Source organism: Pipra filicauda, unplaced genomic scaffold (assembly GCF_003945595.2).
Source record: "Pipra filicauda isolate LSUMZ 115617 unplaced genomic scaffold, ASM394559v2 scaffold122_size2191957_pilon, whole genome shotgun sequence".
Taxonomy (NCBI): Eukaryota; Metazoa; Chordata; class Aves; order Passeriformes; family Pipridae; genus Pipra; species Pipra filicauda.
In genome coordinates, this window is record NW_024103685.1 from 890,632 (window position 1) to 912,009 (window position 21,378).

General features: G+C 37.7%; 1 protein-coding gene across 5 annotated transcripts in view; it reads right to left on the reverse strand.

The window, feature by feature from the left end:
- Nucleotides 1-355: 355 nt before the first annotated feature.
- The window catches only part of WDR64 (WD repeat domain 64), a 68,886-nt gene continuing 47,863 nt past the window's right edge, over nucleotides 356-21,378 (reverse strand). For 4 of the 5 annotated variants that reach the window (XM_039388700.1, XM_039388690.1, XM_039388694.1 and 1 more), the window contains 15 exons: nucleotides 20,935-21,104; nucleotides 18,924-19,094; nucleotides 17,928-18,058; nucleotides 16,619-16,711; nucleotides 12,946-13,033; nucleotides 11,545-11,587; nucleotides 10,180-10,313; nucleotides 8,708-8,813; nucleotides 6,994-7,055; nucleotides 6,482-6,591; nucleotides 5,844-6,026; nucleotides 3,558-3,657; nucleotides 1,413-1,487; nucleotides 1,206-1,239; nucleotides 356-467 (listed from right to left, as the gene is read on the reverse strand). In XM_039388700.1, the coding sequence (XP_039244634.1) occupies nucleotides 400-467; nucleotides 1,206-1,239; nucleotides 1,413-1,487; nucleotides 3,558-3,657; nucleotides 5,844-6,026; nucleotides 6,482-6,591; nucleotides 6,994-7,055; nucleotides 8,708-8,813; nucleotides 10,180-10,313; nucleotides 11,545-11,587; nucleotides 12,946-13,033; nucleotides 16,619-16,711; nucleotides 17,928-18,058; nucleotides 18,924-19,094; nucleotides 20,935-21,104 (1,568 nt within the window). In that variant the 3' untranslated portion in view covers nucleotides 356-399. The remainder of the gene's footprint in view (nucleotides 468-1,205; nucleotides 1,240-1,412; nucleotides 1,488-3,557; nucleotides 3,658-5,843; nucleotides 6,027-6,481; nucleotides 6,592-6,993; nucleotides 7,056-8,707; nucleotides 8,814-10,179; nucleotides 10,314-11,544; nucleotides 11,588-12,945; nucleotides 13,034-16,618; nucleotides 16,712-17,927; nucleotides 18,059-18,923; nucleotides 19,095-20,934; nucleotides 21,105-21,378) is intronic. The other variant, XM_039388686.1, reaches the window with a different exon arrangement.

Here is a 21,378-nt window from a genome sequence, read left to right on the forward strand (position 1 = left end):
CAAGGCATGTTCTGAACAAACAAAATATCGGCACTAAAAGGTATTAAAATAATAATTCTGAAGACTTGTCTGTATAGCATTAACAAAACAATTGGAAGGAACCACAGAATCACAGAATCCTTAAGCAGTTAATCATAGTAAGGTGCTTTTCCTTCTTAACCATCAAGAAGTGGAGTCAAATGGGCTTTTCTGTGAGTATCTAGTTATAATCATACACTGGCTTTATTAGAATATGTTCTCTGCATGAAAGACTGGAATAGAAGTAAAGATTTGATTTCTATATGTTCTACTTAATAATGAAATGGATTTTAAATATAATATTAAAAATTTAAAATATGATAAAAGGAATCTGCTATTACACTTTTATGAAGATGGTTGCTATGTTTATTTGTCTTGACCCTAATCTTCATTGGAATCTTTATCCATTGTCCATCCAGTGGACTTCATAGCTTTGATCCTCTGAAGACCTTTAGAAAATTTCAAGAACTAATTAATATATTGAGGCGAATAGACTAGAGTGATAACATTTTGCAACAGAATAGACAAAAAAAATTATTTTTTGTACATGTAGCTCACAAAAAAGTCTGACTTCACTTAATTGTAAATCCATTGCAGTGCCATTGGCTTCAGAGCAGTTGCTGCTCCTAATTTACCAAGGCACAAGACCCCCTGTATTTTATTTTCTTTTTCTGAAAGAAAACAAACCACTGATTTCCAAAGCACATTAATGGTCAGAATAGCAAATGTGCCAACTTTTTGAACATTGTGCTCCTGAGTTTGCTCTTTTGAGACACTCTGCAATGCTGCATGTACAAGCATTAAGTCATACATATGTTGCAGAGTACCCTATTCATCCCACCTAACTAGCCATCTAGGAGTTAGGAGTCTTATCCAAGCTAGTTCTCTAGGTTCCCCCTATAGAAAGAGATCAGCACCTTTGCTAGGGATGATTCTTTTCATCCTATGATAGGTGGGCTATGGAATATTCCAATCTTTCTCCATAGAAGGAACAACCCAGGAAGCTTTGCTAGACAGCTTGCAAGAGATCATATCAATAGTACTCATAAAATAGTACTACCTTACAATACCCAAAGCTTTGGGCAGATGAGAATAAATAGTTTTTGGGCTGGCTGAAAGATTCAAGTCTGAGCAAAAAATTAATGATGTTAGGTTGAACAGGAGAAGTAAATGCCTGGAATACTCACTTTTTGGCATGCTCACTTCAGCTGGAATCTCAAGCTTCCATCAGATGGAGTTGGTTAGGTAGTAATGCAAATCATGTGAGAAAATTAAATTGAGAAGCAGACAGTTAACAATAGAATGTCAGAATACATCACTGTAATAATGTCCTACTGCTAATGGCTTCTGCTGTATGAAAGCCACTGCAAAAAGGAGAAAACACTTGTGCTCACCTCATATATAGGAAGAATCCCATATACTGCACCAGCTTCTTTGCATCCAGGCTCAAAAATTTCCTGAGGTTCCATCTGACCAAGGGAAGCCAAAGTCAGTGCATTACTAGCTGAAGCCAAAAGGTAATGAAGACATTACTTCTGTTATTGAATTGCATGTTAACATTCATGTTATCTGAAGAAATGTATAGCATTACTATGTAAAGAGATTATGGTTTATGGACAGGTTTTCTTTGTACCTGTAAAAACTGCCTTGAACATTTTTTTCATAGGAGGGGATCAATCTTCTGCTATAGAAAATGCACAACCAGCAAAATTCCAGCTTCACAAGGGGCGCATCAAAATGCTTTCTGTCACCTAAGTTAAAGCTAGTTTTAAACACTTAGTTCTCTCACCTATTAACACTTTGGATAGGCTCAATAAAGGAAGAATTTTCAGGGTACTCGTCTGGTTTGGTGGATGCATGTTAGCAGAGGACAGTGCAAATCTAGCCAAGGTGTAATGGAGTAAGGACTTGCCCCCAGATGATAGTTTCATCACAGCTGTCAGTCTGGCTATTCTTCTGTTAGGCCGTGCAAATCACAAACGCTTTAGCAGCCAGTTGGGAAAGATGCAGATGAACAAAATGTTTCTGCTAATTGCTGAAAGCTTTCAATCTGTGAAAATACTTGGGGTACACCTTGACAGTTCATCCACAGTCACATGTATCCTGAGACTTACCTAGGTATTAACCTATGGACAGGGCAGGAAATGAAACTGCCTCTACATGAAATAGCTGTGATTTCACACGAAGAAAACAATTTCTGGGCCTCCAAAAAGGAAACAAAAAAAGCACCTACAACTTGAAATACTGCAAAGAACTCTTGTTTCCTTCAAATTTGAAAATGTGAGTTTATTTTGAAATGGTCCATTATGGAGAGATTTTCTTACATTTTTCTCATGGTCTTACACACTGAGTGTGCTGCAGTAGTAACACTTCAAGAGATACCACATCTTCAACAATGTAAAATATTCCTAAAGGAATATCTTCAAGTTTCTGTCTGTCAATTTTAAGCATTACTGACGTGCATTGATTACTAGGCATTAACCATTTCATAAAAACAGGACAACTGGATTACAGTGAACTAATCAATGCCACTGAATAGCACATCTCCAGTCTGAAGTGCAAACCGAAGCTCACTGTTTTGTTCTGCTCTAAGGCAAATGATAGGAAATCAAACCTTTTTCTCATTGAAAGCTCAGTCAGAGTGGGACTCCAGTGCTAATGTGTATCAAGTATCTTCTACTATGAGACCTCCAGACAATCCTTTTTTTGAGTGACTTGGTAAAACCCAAAGCCAAGCCAATTTCTATTGACGTGTCTGACAATGTAGTCAACCACTGACTTTGCTATGGTAAATTTAATGTTTTATACCAGCATGGTACCACAAAGCTTAGGAGAGGATATTAAGAGTTCATACCCCTCACTAGCTGTTGACCATTAACTTTTGGCAAAGAATGGTCAGAAAGGTGTGAATGGAAGCTTTTTTTGGCCAGGGGCCATAGAATTGGTGTATTTTTCCTTTTCTACTACAACTGCAAGAGAAAAAGTTTTATCTGTTCCCATGACTTTTAAGGGCTGAGCCAGGTAAAGATGGAGGAGCTCCACCGATATTCAGTCAGAGCTGTAGAAAGCATTCATAATGAAATCTAACTCAGAACTCTCCTGGTTTCTGATTTCATAGGAACCCTGAAAGAATTATTGTGTGTAACCAGGAATTCACTGTCTATTGTTCTAGTATTATCACACTTCCTTTGAGTAAACTGAAGATATTTAGGTTTTCTGTTGAAGTATGGGAAAATCCTAGGTTGCAGCGTTTTTTTGGTGTTTGTTTGTATTTGGGTTTGTATGTTTGTTTGTTTTTTTAATTCTGTTAAACCAGTGAATCAGCATACTACCTTGTAAATTGAAATTTGAAAATGTGAAAAATGAGAATGAAAACCAGGGAGGTTTCTTAGATCCCTCTAAGAATTTTTGTTCTAGCTTGTCCATGGAACGATAGGGATACATAGGATTATTTGTAGATAATTTCTAAATGAGAAATACAATTGCATTTCCTATATGTTGCACAGAACAGAAACAAATTTGTCATATACATTAGCTACCTTTTCAGGAGCCAGAGCTTGGAAAAACTTGAAGTCCTGAATTACATTTGAATGTTGAGCCTTTTCTAAAACTAAAGGTAGTCTGGTCAGGGACTTCCACCTGTACACACAAGACAGAAAAAAATCTGATGTTCCTATCAAAATGATGATTTTGAATGCAACATTCTTATCTAGTTCCAAAATGAAATTATTTCAAAATATAAATTATTCCATATATCTTCACAATATAATTTATATTAGGACCTTCATAGGTGTTATGAAGTGCTTCACTAACACTTTGTCAATTTAAGTACTGGCTGTCATCTGTAGAAGGCAGTAGAAGGCAGGACATGTTAATAAAAACACTTCCTATTGTTAATAAAAACACTTGTGCTCACTGTCTTATGGCTTTTCAGGATTTCAATCAGTTCTAACTACAATTCCTGAACACAACTTTTGTAACAAAGGTTTCTCTTGCTCATTTGTCTGGTTTCCAAACTTAGTCGTGAGAAGAAACTATCTAGAGTGTCTGATAGTGCAGATTAACACAGTTTCGTTTATAATCAGAAAAATTAAGTCAGATCACATAAGCTAAGGAATTATGAACTACAGAGAGAAATTGAGACTGTTTGTCTGTATGGGCCTATCTACATGCTGGCATTTTTCAGTAGATCACCTGAGATGCTTGTTTAAACTGTACTCAGCTGAGTTTGTGTCCTTTTTGGGTATGTGCACATTTGGGGAATATTTTCCCCCAGCTTTCTCCTGGAAAAACTGTCTGCTCATGGCTTGGATGGTATACTGTTCGCTGGGTAAAAACTGGCTGGATGGCCAGGCCCAGAGAGTGCTGATGAATGGAATTAAATCCAGCTGGCAGCTGGTCACAAATGGTATTCTCCAGGGCTTAGTATTGGGGCCAGTTCTGTTTAATACCTTTATTAATGACCTGGACAAGGGGATTGAGTGCTCCCTCAGTTTGCAGATGACACTGAGTTAGATGTATTGATCTGCTGGAGGGTACCAGCATGTGGCTGGTTTTTTTCCCGGTTCTCTACACAGTTAAGGTTTTTTCATTTGCTTGCTCTTTGTGTAATTAATGTGTTTAAATGTATGATAGCCAATCTCCTTTACTGAAATATTTGAAGAATCCTCAAAAAGTAGTCACAGTTTGACACAGACATGTAATTAATGGAAAGTTTCTTTAAGGTTAGCTGACTTAATGATAGTCTCTTTGATTTCAGAGATTTCAAACTGGCTGCTGACTATTCCAAAGGACTACAGGGGTTAGTCCTTCAAACACAGTCAAGCACTTCTCCCTATTGATGAGTTACTGTTCTGACTACAGTGAGACTACTCATATTAGCAAGAACTCCATGGAATAACAAGTCTTAGCGGGATCCTGAATTAAATGGGGTAACAGTAAAACACCCTAGAGATTTTCCATTGTCCCAAAGTGCTTTGGTTAAAAGACAGCCTCATACTGCACATGCTATATGAAATCTTACCACTAAAGCATGCATGACTTTTTAAGCCCTGAAATATTTTTTTTCCCAGATTTGGACTACTTTGTTACTAAAGACACTTGTGTGTGTTGCCGCTGAAGATGTCTTCGTCAGTGTTTATGTTCACTTGGTCAACACACTAACTAATGAACCAGGGAGTTCAGGACTAGAAATATGACTTAAACTAGAGGACCAAGGACCAAGGATCAATGACTTATAACTAAGCCATATCCCTTAGGAACTCTACCTAGAAGAAAAGTCCAATGCTGCTATCAAACACACAACATTTATGCCAGTTTCAGAATGTCATGATCTGTGAATCCATTATCCATGTACATGAATGTATCCATAAACATCTCATCAAATTTAAGATGACCATTTTTTAAACTGAAAGATTAAATCTGATTGATTCTTCTAGAAGGATTTGTGTTTTGGTTGAAACTATTCACATTAAGATTTTTCTATATGTTTTTGGGGACATCAGAAGTATAGCAACTTCTGGAATATGAAAGTAACAGGCTGCTAACCTGAACAGTGTACATAATATAGAGACTATAATTAGCTGAGACAATTATCTAGTCATCACTACTACTGAATTAAAATCTTGAACCTAATCATGACTGTCACTTAGTCATAACAATTAAAAGGTTTATCCATGCTGGGTAAAAAACAACTTTAAAAAGGATTTTTCTAAATAACTCATAGTACTAATATTTTTCTGACCTTCAAGTGAAAGATGCTTTCAAAGTATATTTTCAAAACTGTTTCCCCAATCATACATGAATGTAAATTTATGAGATCTTACTTCTCTTTGTCCAGCATGAGAGGATATTCAACCTTCTTTTCCATAGGCTTGCTTTCCTCTTTAATTATAGCAGTAAAGTTTTTAACATCAGGAGGCAAAATCAACCGACTGGTGTCTGATAATTCAAACTTCCTAGATTGTCCAAAGTAACCAAAATAGTATCCACTGTCAGCATGCCAAATCCTACAGACATGGTAGAAGCAGTGCCAAAGGACAGAAAGGAAAAATGGATACTTTTAGAAGTGGAACAAAAGTGAGAAAATACCTGTCTACAATAACAAGTTCTGCAGCACTGTTCTAGAGTTCAGTATGCTTGTCATAAAAGAACAACAAAGAGATTGAAGTTCACTGTATAATGTAATTTGAAAGTAAAAAAAATTTCAGAAGGTTGTTATAAAAAACAGAAAACAAACAAACAGTTCACTTTATATATATGAAACTGAGGAGTAAAGGTACCAATATCCTGAATTGTTCCTACAGTAAGGTGATGCCACCAGAGCAGGATCTACACAAAATTTCTTCAGTGATTTTATTTTTATTTTAAGTTTTAGCCTATATACAAGTCCAGCAAGAAGAGGAACTTTGAAGACGGTTCAACTGATCTGCCATAGCAGTAAAAGTATTCGTCATTTTTGTACCTGACAGAACCATCAATGGATGCTGTCACTACCACATTTTTCTCCTCTTCATGAAATAAGTCAACCACTTCAGTATTGTGTGCCCTCCAGCAGAGCTTCTCCTTTACTTGCTGAGGGAAAAAAGCAACATAACCACATTTGAGGCAGTTCTGTATCCCACCATGGTTGCTAGCTTAGTGGACTTATCACCATGTCTTTCTGAAAATTAGAAGACATGAAAAAGTAATCCCTCCATGAAACAGCCTGCAAATGGCATATGGTAGAAATGCCGCTCAAGGGATGTGGATAAATTAATTCTTAACGTACCTTCTTGGAAACACAATGGAATAATGCTAACACCATTTAATTATATTTTTCTTGTTTTTCACAGCATCAAGTTATTATTTCAAGCCAAGATATGATCTTTATATGCATGAAATATCTTTAGTCTTTTTAGAGCTCTGAATCCATTTTTCTCTCTCTTATCTTGGTATAATGTTCAAATTAAGAAAATCTGACAGATTTTTCCTTACTTTTTTTTTATTTTGTGAATCTTCTAAGAATGAGGCAATGTTCCAGCAGATAACATATCCTTCTGTTTAAGAAAGGAGAAAGCAAAACATCAACAAATTTCATTAGTGCTACACATTCACTTGTTGCTGCCATTTGCTCTTAGTAAACACTGGGCAGAATAAAGCAGGGACTACAGGTCAGTCATTTTACAGTGAATGTCACTATCTCATTGTCAAGCACAGAGTAGAAATAATGGACTATTAATTAATTAATATGCAAAGAAATGTATAAACTCATTTTGAGCAATGTGTAATTGACTGGAGAGGTTTGAAATGGAAAACACATAAAGTTTTTTCTTTAAATTACATGAGTGAAAAATAAGAGTCATCTTGCCAAGACAGTTGTCTATTGCACAGATGAGGTACAAAAGCTTCCTGGGGATTAAATTGTTTTTCAATCCTGGTAAAATGGATAAAGTTGAATTGTATACATAATGAAAGCTTAATGTTTTACAACCTTTTAGTGCACTCATGTGAAACAAGAATCAAAGAACCACTTTCCTTGTGACCCACAACTGCTAAGTTTCCTGCCTAGGCTCCCTCTTTCCTGATGAAGTTGCCTCATTTCTCATTTCTGCTACTAGACAGAGGAATCTTTTGTGTAATTCCAACTTTCATACTGGTCACATCTGATTTCTAGGACTGTACATCTGCAAGCAAGGAGGCTGGCAGAGAAGTTGACCTTTTCCTAACAAGGAAAAATCTGTAATTGGAACAGGAATTTGGTAGCAGCATTGCAGAGAACAGTGCAAAAAGCATGAAAAGCAAATACACAGTGACACAAACACAAAAAGGCAAAGGGAGAGTATCAAATGAATAGGTAATAACGTGGATACTTTTCCACCACTAATTAAAATCCTGTTCAGTGCATGCTGCCTTTCTGAACTCATTTACTGATTTGAATTAGAGAGGGTGGAAATCCTCTTCATTTTCAGTGTCAGTCTGTGGCTCAGTTTTGAAACAAATGGGAAAAAAACCCTCTTGTTCCATCCAATTTTTTACAGCATAAGAGCAGGAAGTTGGCAGAAAACAGTTCTAATAGTTATTTGAGAAAAAAGTGACACATTAAAGTAAAAAAAACTCTTATGACAGACCCAGAGATGGAAAATTGCCAGAGTGATTCCAAAGGTTTGGACAAGAATCAGACAGCAGATAAACTCTTGGACATTCTGCCAAATGAAAGCCAGATTTGGTGTGAAATTAGAAGTCTAGCAATGAGCTGCTAGCACAGACACAAGTGCTTTTCTATAGTAGCAGTGTACTGCTGGAGCCATTACTGCGCACTCCGTAACAGTGTCGGAATCACGGCTCTTGGTACAGCCCCAGCTGCAGCTTTTTATTTAGCATAATTACTATGGATCTGAAATTTCTGCTTGTTCTTAGCAGTAATCTTTGCCCTTGGTATTGATACCATAATTTAGATGGGAAGTATATGCAGGGCACGTGAGTGAAAAAAATTGTAATGTCTTTTATGAAAACAATGCTACTGATAATGCTATAATGCTGAGCTTTAATCTACCATCCTTTTATACGACAAAACACCTTTTTCAGTTATTCAGTTATAGCTTTGATGGAAAAAATACGGCAACCTTTGGACCTTCGTTTCCACATTTTTGGCACATTTACAGCGCGATATTTTGCAGTCCTACAGACTGCCCTGAAGATGTTTACTCACCTTTACTGCCTGCCAAAAGCATTTTAGTGGAGATGTCTGTACACAGTACTGTCAGAGGACCTGAGGGATCTTTTGAAAATGGCAAAAGTTCTTTCATTAAGTCTCCCTAAAATAAAGAAATACATACATACATAAGTAAACACCACAAATTTATCTTATAATACTTACATTAAAAATAATAATGCACCAGAGGTCGAGTGCCATTGATTTTATCTATTCAGTATTGCTGTACTCATATCTATTCAGACAGCTTCCAAAAAAGATAAATTCCTAAATCTACTGAATGACCAAGACAGCTGTGGTGTATTCTTCTGGATTGCTGTCTCTTGCACATCAAAATAACAAGCTATTTAATTCTTCAGGCAACTCAGTCTAGTTGTACCTACCCCTAATTCACCACTTACCCCTCATTTGCTGTGGAATATCATCACTATGTACCTCATCTGCTATTGAAAAGTTGTTTCTTGTTGCGAATGGGCCCATGATGTTTCCTTCACCAACTTGCTATATTTTTCAAGTAAGCACCAGTAGACTTTCTCCCTTATTGCCTCTTCAGGTTTGGGAGAACATGAGGGAGAATGTCTTGCCGGTAAGGAGATTCTTGATTTTGTCATCCATGTAATGATGATTAAAATCATGCCAGTGATGACATCACTGTCATCTGAACTTGGAGATTCCTGAAGGAATCTAAGCAGACTAGTATATCAATGATGAATTAAAAAAAAAACAAACCAACAAAGCCCACACATACTCTACTTAGATACATTTACCATCATACTCTACTTTTGCATGAAACATCTGCAAGGCTACCTTTTCGTTCTGAAAAATTCTTTCTATGACTTGCCTTTGCTGGGATTCCTGTTAAAGCCCTACATGGCTGACCTATTATGATCACTGTCTGCCAGAATGACCAGTATTACCTATCATAGTATTTACTTTCTACCTCTTGTTTAAAGTAACAAGTTTTCTGGAATAGAGTCTTAGAAATCTGAGGTGATATGACAACTAAGCCTTCGGCACTCAGTTGCCAGACTGGCTTTTCAAGATCATAATAGTTGTAGACACTATGTGTTAGAATACTATTCACTCCTGGTTTGTAACCCTCCTAGTGCTAGCTGGCTTGTGCAATGTTCCAGACATATTTCTCCTCTTCTGTGAGTAGGACACTCTGCCTTGCCTATCATCCTTTCTTAGAAGGTAAATGTTGTGAGTGAAAAATCAAATTCTAGACTTTCACTTAACTTTACAGTCAGTTTCAATTATTTCAGATCATGTTTCTTCATTTTCTACTTGCCATTACTCCCTGCTACAGTTATTAAAACAGAACTCATTTGTGTCCATGGAAGAAACTAATAAGCAAAAAATGCAATAAATTGCTGCTGCAATTGCTAGTTAAAATGCAATTCTCCAAAGATTAGTGGAATTTTCTTCTCAGTGGTCCAGTCCCATCCCAAAGACATTCAGCTAGTTACCTGACTACTCCATAGGCGGATACAGCCACTTTCATGAGCAGAAGCCAGTACTGGTGAGTGTCCTACTCTAGCCTTGGATGACTGTACATTCGTCTTTGGGTATTGGATATTCTCAGATGTAGCTGTGTCTTCTGCTTTGGAACACAAATGATCATAAATGTTATCAAAAACTTTTAACACTGCTTTTGAATGCACAAAGATTACATAACACTAGAAAAAAAGGTGAATTTCAAAATAAACTCCATCATCAAGATAGCATTACTCTGAAAACACTACAGGTATGGATAAAGATAAGTGAAAAGAAATCAGAACAATCTTCATGATCTTATCTAAAACAACCAGAACTATTGCTCTGTGATGCAGGGAATCTCTATAGAGCAGAACCATTGATTTTACAGAAACTGCAAGCACAGGTGAGGGTGGAGAAGGAGCGCAAGACAGGGGTCACCAGGACAGCTGACAGGCTGTCATAACTAAATGGCACATCAATTCTGGAAGCATAGATTTCTATACTTATTTAGTCTATACTTATTTATTCAGTCCAAAACTTTTGCTAAATGCAAGGTGCAGGTCACAGAGAACATTTTTTGAGTTTTTGCTGTGAATTCCCCAAAGCTGGAGATGCTGGCAGGTCCCATGAAGGTCCTCAGTCAAGTGGACATTCATTCAGTGGATGCAAGATTTAACAGGAGTGTCTGTTTCACTGGGTAGCTACAAGGCTTAGGAATATTCTTGTTTCAGGGCATGCTTTTTTTGCCAAATAAATTAATCTTAAATTCATATTGCAGATGATCAAATTTCTTGTTGTTGGTAAATTCTGCTTTCCATCAGAGGATGTCTAAAAGATTCAGAAGAATCTAGAGGATTTGCTTCTTGCAAATTCACCAACTCCATTTGTACAGCTTTAACTCTTAAGCACTTGGCTCTCTCTTATGATTTTTTTAAGGACATATATTATGAGAAGATTTTTCCTTCTCAAATTTCACCCACTTTTGAGGATTTTGTCTGTGAGGCCATTTGCTCATGCTTGACTCAAGTTGGCTCTTGCTGTACTATTTCAATAATTCATTGCCAGAATATTTATGCGGAAGAAAAGTCTGCGTAGTTGACATTTGCAAAAATTCTGAAAGGTGTCATCATGTCTACTTGGAAAAAAACCAGCAATTAAGGCCTTGCATATCTTGCATCCTGGCCTGGTTTTTGCGAAATAACTGCAAATCAGGAGGGAGCAGATGATGATGAGATGTCATCCACTAGTGGCATCCCAATTATTCTAAACACAGTTTGCCAGACAAACTCAGTTTCCATAGTAATCTGGGCAGAACTCACAGATCAACACGGAGAACAAAAAACATTTTTTCATACCTGTTGTTATTTCAGTATTAACTTTATCAATTTCCACGTTTTCCTAAAAGCAAGGAATAAAATGTAACAGAATTAGAAAATGGAACTTTGATGTAACTACAGAACAGTTCTCTAGTTGAAATTATTTTAAGAACTTATTTTTTTTTAGTTGGAGGATTCAGATATTCCCCCAATTTTCACCGAGTGTAAGACAAGACTTCCTTTGAAGAGAATCAAAATAAGAGAAGAAAAAGTCATAAATTAAATTAACAGGAATTTAGGAGCATGTTAAATGTAAATTTAGCTGAATAGAATTAGTTACTTAGGACAAGCAAAGTCAATAATTTACAATCATGAATGTAACCTAGATCTCTTTCATTTATAACATGCATATAGTCTTGTTACTGCCTTGAGCAAAAATTAACAAAATGCATAAATACCAATAACAGTTACTCACATCTGCATCTTCAGTAAGAGAATTGTCACAGTCTCTCATTTGTGCCTTACTATACAGGCTTCTGAGGATCCCCAAGGCTGACAGTAATCAGCCTCAAAAATTGCCAAGTCAAATAAGGCAGGAAAAACTATGCAGCCAGGAGTGTTTGAGGTATCTTAGAAGTCAAGCCACTTCAATCTCATCCTACTTATTGATACGTAAAGCTTGATGTGTGGGGCTTTTGGGAATCTTTATAAGAGTTGCAAATGACTGTTCATTTTGTTATTCTAATGACTACACAGCACAGTACATTGAATACTCTAGTTTGCAGATGCCAGTTAGGCCAGATCTACTTGGGAATCTATTGAAGTGCATGCCCTGAAACAAAATGCTGGTAAGAATATGAGATGTAGCAGGATTTTGCCTACTTATCTTTTGTTGTTTGCAAATATGGCATGTTCTTCTGGCATAGAAGGGCAAAAAGTGTCAAAAAAACCATAATGCTATTCTTAGCAAAAATAGAGAGATGTCTCAATCAACAGACTGAGACACTGGCATATTAATGGTAAATAAAAGAAAAAGGTACTGTCATTTGAAAGAATGCATCCAAGCAGGTGTGGCTGCAATGTAGATGTGGTTCTGCTTTTATTCAGTACTTTATGAATTGACTGTTTTACCTTCTCCGTTGCATTTTTCTATACCCCCCATTTGAAATCCAGAATTGCTAGTGATAAGCATCTGACAAACACGTTGATAGTCAGCTATCCTGTGTATCACAGAGCGAGCTGACTGACAACGTATTCTTAATCGCCCACCTCAGTCAGTTTAGGTGAACAAAGTTCATTTCTCTGTAATTCCTGATATTTCGTTTTGTGCATAGTGTTATGAAGGCATATTAGTAAGCTACAGGACTTTAAAACCAAAGCTGAAATGACAACAGAAATTTGTTTTGAATGCTACCAAATCCATGAAGCCATCATACCTACCTTATGTGGGTTCAAAGAACTGCTCTCATGCTCTGGGATGGCACTGACATCACCCCTCACAGCAGTAGAGGGCTGGGAACTCCTTTTCCTGTGTGAAAGAAAGTATTGAAGATCACTGACATTCTTGAAGACACTGTTTGATAACTGGAAATCAACATCACCCAGCATTATAAAGCAGAAAAATATAGCCTGAATTTACGAGACTGATTAGACACTGTCCCAGTGTGCCAAAAGGCAAGCCGGCGGGCAAGACAACCAATCTGACTGAACAGGGAGATTTTGAAGGAAATTAGGGTAAAGAAGAGAGCCTACCAATTATGGAAAAAAGGGCTGGCTACTCAGGAAGAGTTTAGGAATATAGTTAGGTCATGTAGAAAGAAAATTAGAGAGATGAAGGCACAACTTGAACTTAATCTCGCCACTTCTGTGAAGGATAACAAAAAGTCGTTCTTGCTACATCAATAGCAAAAGGAGGGGCAAGGAAAACCTCCATTCTTTGTTGGACATGGGTGGGAATATAGTTATCAAAGATGAGGAAAAGGCTGAGGTATTTAACTCTTTCTTGACCTCAGTTTTCAACAGTAAGACAGGTTGTCCTGAGGACAGCTGGCTTCTGGAGCTTGTAGAAAGAGATAAGAATCTGAATAGTCCCCCTGTAATCCAGGAGGAAGCAGTCAGCAACCTGCTGAGCCACTTAGATCCCCACAAGTCTATGGGACCAGATGGGATCCACCCAAGGGTGATGAGGGAGCTGGCAGAAGAGCTCGCCAAGCTGCTCTCCATCATCTACCAACAGTCTTGGATCACTGGGGAGGTCCCAGATGATTGGAAGCTGGTGAATGTCACGCCAGTCCACAAAAAGGGCCGGAAGGAGGACCTGGGAAACTACAGGCCCATCAGCCTGACCTCAGTGCCTGGCAAGGTTATGGAGCAAATCATCCTAAGTGCAATCACACAGCACCTACAGGATGGACAAGGGATCAGACCCAGCCAGCACGGGTTTAGGAGGGGCAGGTCCTGTCTGACCAACCTGATCTCCTTTTATGATCAGGTGACCCACCTGCTGGATGGGGGGAAGGCTGTGGATGTGGGCTACCTGGACTTCCGCAAAGCCTTTGACACCGTCTCCCACAGAATACTCCTGAAAAAGCTGGCAGCCCATGGCTTGGACAGGGGCACTCTGTGCTGGGTCAGGAACTGGCCGGAGGTCCGGGCCCAGAGAGTGGTGGTGAACGGTGCTGCATCCGGTGGCTGGTCACTAGTGGTGTCCCCCAGGGATCAGTGTTGGGCCCAGTTCTGTTTAATATCTTTACTGATGATTTAGATGAGGGGATTGAGTCCACCATCAGCAAATTTACAGATGACACTAAGCTGGGGGGGAGTGTCGATCAGCTGGAAGGCAGGAGGGCTCTGCAGAGGGACCTGGACAGGCTGGAGAGTTGGGCTGATTCCAATGGGATGAGGTTCAACAAGGCCAAGTGCCGGGTCCTCCACTTTGGTCACAACAACCCCATGCAGCGCTACAGGCTGGGCACAGAGTGGCTGGAGAGCAGCCAGGCAGAGAGGGACCTGGGAGTTTGGATTGACAGGAAGCTGAACATGAGCCAACAGTGTGCCCAGGTGGCCAAGAAGGCCAATGGCATCCTGGCCTGGATCAGAAACAGTGTGGCCAACAGGTCCAGGGAAGTGATTCTTCCCCTGTACTCAGTGCTGGTGAGGCCACACCTGGAGTACTGTGTCCAGTTCTGGGCCCCTCAGTTCAGGAAGGATATTGAGGTGCTGGAGCAGGTGCAGAGAAGAGCAACAAGGCTGGTGAAGGGACTCGAGCACAAGTCCTGTGAGGAGAGGCTGAGGGAACTGGGGTTGTTCAGCCTGCAGAAGAGGAGGCTCAGGGGAGACCTCATCACTCTCTACAACTCCCTAAAAGGAGGTTGTAGCCAGGTGGGGGTTGGTCTCTTCTCCCAGGCAACTACTAGTAAGACAAGAGGACATGGTCTTAAGCTGTGCCAGGGGAGGTTTAGGTTAGATATTAGGAAGAAATTCTTTACAGAGAGGGTAATCGGGCATTGTAATGGGCTGCCCAGGGAAGTGGTGGATTCTCCGTCCCCGGAGGTTTTTAAGATGAGACTGGATGTGGCACTTAGCACCATGGTCTGGTAACCAAGGCAGTATTGGATCAAGGGTTGGACTTGATGATCTCGGAGGTCCCTTCCAACCCAGCTGATTCTATGATTCTATGACTAAGGCTTGTTGGTTTTGTATATTTATCAAAGTAACTTGGCATTATTTGCATATTACACAGCCAACCTCTCCTGTCAGGAGTTTTGAGCAAATTAAATCCATAGTACATCAAAAGTAACACTGGAACTCGCCCTCAAGAAGTGACAGGGAAAAATTCACTGCATGCCAATGGCTTGTTCCTTTTCATTTTACACAGTGCTTTGCTCTGCAAATAGTTTTTAATTAATTATAGAAACTTATTTTCAACCTGTTACGAAAATTCTCAGAAATAAAATTTTGTGGAAGAAAATCAGGAAAAAAAATTGGATGTGGTCTTTACCATTTTTGTTTCCAAGTCAAGAAAAGTTCAGACTATGCTATTGAGTGATTCTTTCCACATAATGTCACAGCTGCTATGTTTTGGGGAGGAGTATTTGAATAAGTGGGATAATGTAAAATCCATCTAGAAAGTATGCATATGGGGTAGTCTACTTAAATTTGGTCAGAAGGCCATGACTTTGCAATTTTAAGTGTCTAATTTTACAGACTTGCTAGCATGCTTGAACATTTTGTGTATGTGTATGATCAAATTCATCCAGATACCTTCCTAATAAATACAATACATCCTAAGCCTATATGATTCAAAGTCATTGTAGAGAATTTATGTTCAATTAAGTGGCACATGTAGTACATGTAGTAAATGCATAAGCTACTTGAAGGTTTTAAAGCAAGATAAGACCAGCTTTATAACTCATGACAGCAAAAAAGCTGCCTAATTGCTAAAAGGTTAAAGCTGCATAAGTATTTAAACCATACTGAGTCCTTTTGGCTGCCATTGCCTTTGCATATCCATTGGAAGACAAGCACTTCTGAAATTATGTACAGATGCAATGCCTTTCTCTCAACATGAGCACATTTGTCTAAAATTCTTTTCTTCATCCAACACCACCAGCCTATGACAGCTTCTAGTTTGTTTTAAGATGAAACTTGACACTACAAACTTAAAAAAAAAGAGAAATATATATATATAAAGAATATATATAAAAATATACATATAAAGAAAAAATACTATAAAGAAAAAGCCTGCTGTCACACAGTTATCTCACAGAGATAAGAACAAGTGAATCTACAGTACACAGGAAAACTGATACCTGGCAAAAGCTAACTTCTGTTGAATTTTTCAATAGAATTGAGACTTATGAGGTCATTTAGAGGACAAAAGGATATCTGAGTGGAAAAAAGAACATGTAATATGGTTTGATAAGCATTACAAAGGTTTTAGGATGGGAAAGCCAACTAACTGTCTGGACTTGAATTGATTAAATACAAATAAAATCTCAATTTAAATCTCAATTTAAATCAGCTATCTTAGACAAACACTACATCCTTTTACTGCAACAAAATTCCAAGTGATTGTGCCTGTCCCTGAGGAAGATAAAATGCATGGAGTTACCTGGAAGTAAAAGCACCATGTACAAGGAATAACATGGCATTGATTCCAGATTCTTGAGAAACTGAATCCTGGCTGTCTTCATTAGTTTCATGGCTGAAAATAAAGATGTTTGTACAGGTTATGTATTGTTCCCAGAAAACATTTCTAACTTAATTTGTAGTTAAAAAAATTAAACTTTTCATTTCCCAGAATACATATCACCTAAGTTTTAGACAGTTTTTCAGAATCAGTTAATCAGTTAATGTCAGTGAAGATGGAATGATGAAAATTTCATTCAGCCAAGTATTTTCTTGAGAATTAGTATTGAAGAGACAAAGTCTCCTATGTTGAAGTTAACTAGCTAAGTTAATGTTAGCATAGTATCTTGTTCCCAGCACTCAAAAAGTCATCTGAACTCTCCTTACAAAGTATTGACTTTCCTGTCTTCCAGGTATCCATATGAATTGCCTGCCTCATATATAGAGGCAAATACAAAGTAAGAGCCAGAGTCAGAACTGCAGTTAAGTTTTGATTATTTCCATGGAACAGAAAGACTCAGCTCATTTTCTCACAAACATGCCAGTTTTACACCTTAAGGATGTTGTGAAACTGTTGGGTAGGATAATTAAGTATTGACTTTTTATGGTTTTAAAAGGCATGTGTTCCTTCACCAGCACAGGAATACTTCCATGCTGCAGCACTGAGTCTAGCCAGAAGTACTGCCATTGCTCACCTTACTGACGTAGCAGCTTAATGTGAGTAAGAGTAAATAGAACCATCCAAAGAGTAAGCACTCTTTGTCAACTTCTGTGAAAGATCTTTAATCTCAAACCTCCAAAACCACGTTAGTTTTCTCCTCATTGAATGTGATTCCTAGTCTTCTAGGTATGTCCAGTGATACTGATAATGTAGAACATCTGGCATTATCATCTGAAGTAGCATTATTTCTAGCTGTCCTCCCAAACACAAAAATTTCCAAAATAAGGATGTTTCTACAGCTCAGTAGCAGCCTCCAGTCAATGACAGAATGATTGACATAGTGAGAGTTTCCTTCAGTGGCAGTGCTGAGTTATGTTAAACACTATTCTTAATTACATAATCCCTTCCCTAAATGACTCTCTCTCTTGATCACATCTCCTACCTGCACTGTCAGGACTAGCTAGCAAAGTAATTTGAAGTGGAAGGTAGGAGGGCCAACATAAATTGCTACTTTAACTCCTGCTTGTCAATCACCCTGTATATTTGGGCATCTTAGAATTTCCAGTATGCCATTTGGAAAGTTTGTATGAAATACTGGAGATCAAACGGCCTCCATGAAAGCAATACTTACAGGCATCTCACAGAGGCAGATACAAAATCCCACAAAATTATTTCACCATTTGCACTTCCTGTAGCTATGAAACTCCATCCTTCTACTTTTAAAACAGCAAAACAGTTAATTTCCACAGAAGGTGCAAAATTCTACAAAGACAGTTAAAAGAAAAGTATGAGTAGGAGCAACGTGGACACTAGGCAGTGAAATGTTTTAACTGTTAAACTAACAAAATGCCTAAACAGACAGTGTCTACAATAACTGCATTTTGGATGCTATTCTAATACTACTGTATTTGAGCTACATAGAAGCACCAGAAGGAAGCAAGGAGTGATAATATTGGGAGACTCCCTGCTGCAGAGAACAGGGCCTCCAACCTCACCTGCTATTTACAGCACAGTTGCAATTTGAGCATGTAAAAACAGGTGTAAGAGCTGAAGATTAATCAGAAGTAGGTATCTACAGAGATACTATAATCAAGTTAAAGGAATAAGTCCCTTAACAGAGATATAATAACCTTTCCATAAACATCATCCAGATCTGTTACAGAGTTAGTGAAATTTTACAAAACAGGACTTAAATCTCGGGGAGTATTCAAGTTAAATCGGTCAACCATTGAAACATAAATTTGATATCTTATTTTACCAAAGCAATAAGAAGAGAAAATAGAATCACTTTGATACTCAACTTGATCTTTATGTGCCACTATTACTGAAGGTCAGCCTAGCTATAGTATAAATGGCATTTCATTTCTAGAAGAGTTTATTTGAGAACCTCAACTTACTATATTTTATAGGAATGGAAGTGTATGTTCAGAACATCTCCTTTTGTGTATTTATTTCAATGTACTGAAAAGTACGGAATCATTGAATTAATAAGGTTGGAAGAGACCACAATGGGCAATACTTATTTGGTTCTTAATCTGTTGCTAAAACATGAAATCCTTGGTGGCACAATAAAGTTTTTACATTCCAATCTTCTATAAATGACGTGGAACTTTGAAGTGTTTCTCACCTCTGTATCATCACTCAGAGAACTGATGTTAGACAGCAGCCGAATAGCTGGAAAAAAATCTTGTGAGGTGTCAGGCTTCAGTAACAGATATACAACTGGATTCCTTCGTGGAAAAGACACTGCATCAGGAAGCACCCATGCGACATGTAGATGTGTTTGAGTTGAGTTACCCTATTAAAATAACTGACTTAATGAAAGAGAAAGAAAAGGATTTCTCTAGTCATAAAAAAAATTGTAGCAAGTGTATATCCAAAGCTTGTTTTCTGCACCAAATTACAAAACCTGTTACAGGTATCAACTAGAACATGCCTACAATGCAAACTGAAGTTTCATCCAGAGATATTCCAGCTCACCTTAAGTTACCTGCTGTTATATTAGAAGCTGTGCAGCTGCGGAGTTCAGAGGTGTTAATTTTACTCAGTTTAACTACCTCCTTAAAATAAGCTATCTCTTATTTATAGCTGTTTATTTCATTAACATTGCTACTCTCCAGTTCATATCTACCAAAACATCCAGTAAAACTGGTGGTTGTTCCAATTGTGTGAGAGAAGAAGCCACAGTTCAGCTACAGCCCCAAGTCATTGATTCCTCCTCATTGTGCTTAGAGGCAACTGGGAGTCACTTTGAGAGTTTTTCTGACTATAAGAAATAGTACCTGCTCTATCATTGATATTTCTGTCCATTCTGAGAAGTGTTACTGAAATCAGCTCCTTACGTTTTCTACTGTTTTCATAGATGTCTTAAGCTCAAGAATGAAGAAATAATTAAGATTTTAGTAAATCTTATAATACTAAGTATATCAAACAAGAAATACTTCTGGGGAAGGATTAAAAATTGAGAGATCTATAGTAGACTCCTGCAAAGGATGAAATGTTTTGGGCTGCTACTCCAGTTTCCCTTGCTAATTACTATATTTGGAGCCTTTTAAAAAGCTAATAACAACCTGTATTTCTCATTATCACAGAAACATCTGTGGGAAAATGTAGATCTGCACATATGTGAAACAGTATTAATGTACTTAGATTCATAGAGACTTGAAGGACATTGAACTCCTCACTAACCTGTTTGTCAAGGGATACATTTACATAATTTACAGTAAATGAACTGTTTTAACAATTTCAGTAATAACACTGGGGACCAATTAGTGTGATGGAGTATTTCAGAAAAGTCTGAATAGCAAAAGCAAACTCTGTATGAAACAGCTTTTTATTAGCAGGAAGCTCAAAAGGATAACTTATTTACTGAGATGAGAGCCTGTATGTTTTTTCCCCAAATGTATCATTTGTCTAAAAGTTATTGCTTCTCCCGACAACCTTTGCTCCCTTGCGCATAGTAGATTTAAAGTTTCAGAAGAATTTTGTCCCAAGTAAAACATTCCAATTTGAGACAGAAAATTCCACAGAAACATGGTGTGTATGAGAAATGAGACTATAATTATTATGAAACTATATAAATGAAATTATAGTAAACTGCAAATGCATCTTGTTAGTTTTAGCTGAAGGGAACACAGAGTAGATGCTCAAAATCAAGCCCAGAAAGTCAATCTGATTTGTGTTTCTTTGTATCAGTTCCTAAGGAGCCACTGTTTTAACCTAGTAATTTTAAACAAAAAGAAAATTAAAAAATCTTTTCACCAAAATATTCTCTTTAGAAACACTTTAAATAAGGTAAAAACCATCTATAGTAACAACAGCAATATTTTAAGGCCTTAAAGGATCTCTAACTACTGAAACCTCAATCACAAATGAAAAAGCAAATGCAAGGAAAGAAATTATCGGAATGCTGAAAACCAGCAATGGACTAATGAACATTTCAACACTAGACAGAAAGGCAGAAAGGTAATTTGATGACACTGAAAAACTAGATTGTTCCTTGACAGTTTCTAAAAGTTCTGTTCCTTGACAGTTTCTAAAAGTTCATCTAATAATTAATGAAAAAGTCCTATTTTACCTCAAAATTTAGGGGCTACCAAATGAAATTAGGGCAAAAAAAAAAAGTCTATTTGAAAAACCTGAATGATTTTCATCTCCCCTCTCTGTTCCAAAACAAGAAGTGCATGTTGACTCTCATCAGCCTTCAGATAGACTATCTTCAGTACGCGATGCTCATCTTCGCTGTGCTGGGCCAAAGGCAAGGTTTTAAATTCTTGCCCACTTTCAAACTCCCAAATTTTCACTGTTCCTACACAGGGATGACAAAATGTAGAAAAGGGAATGAACTTTTATCCATACCCTGTGCTTCAAAGTCAGAAGCTTGAATAGGATCAAACAGGGAAAAGACAAGAAAAATGAAAATCCAACTTAAGGTTGAGAGTTAGGTCACTGGGCTTTCAAAAATTGCAAGTGTATGTGTTTCTTAGCAAAGCAGACTTAGGGACAAAAAAACACACCAGAAAACACCTTTACCACTATGCCCTCCATTCTTCCATCTTTTTTCCCATGTCTATTTTGTTCTG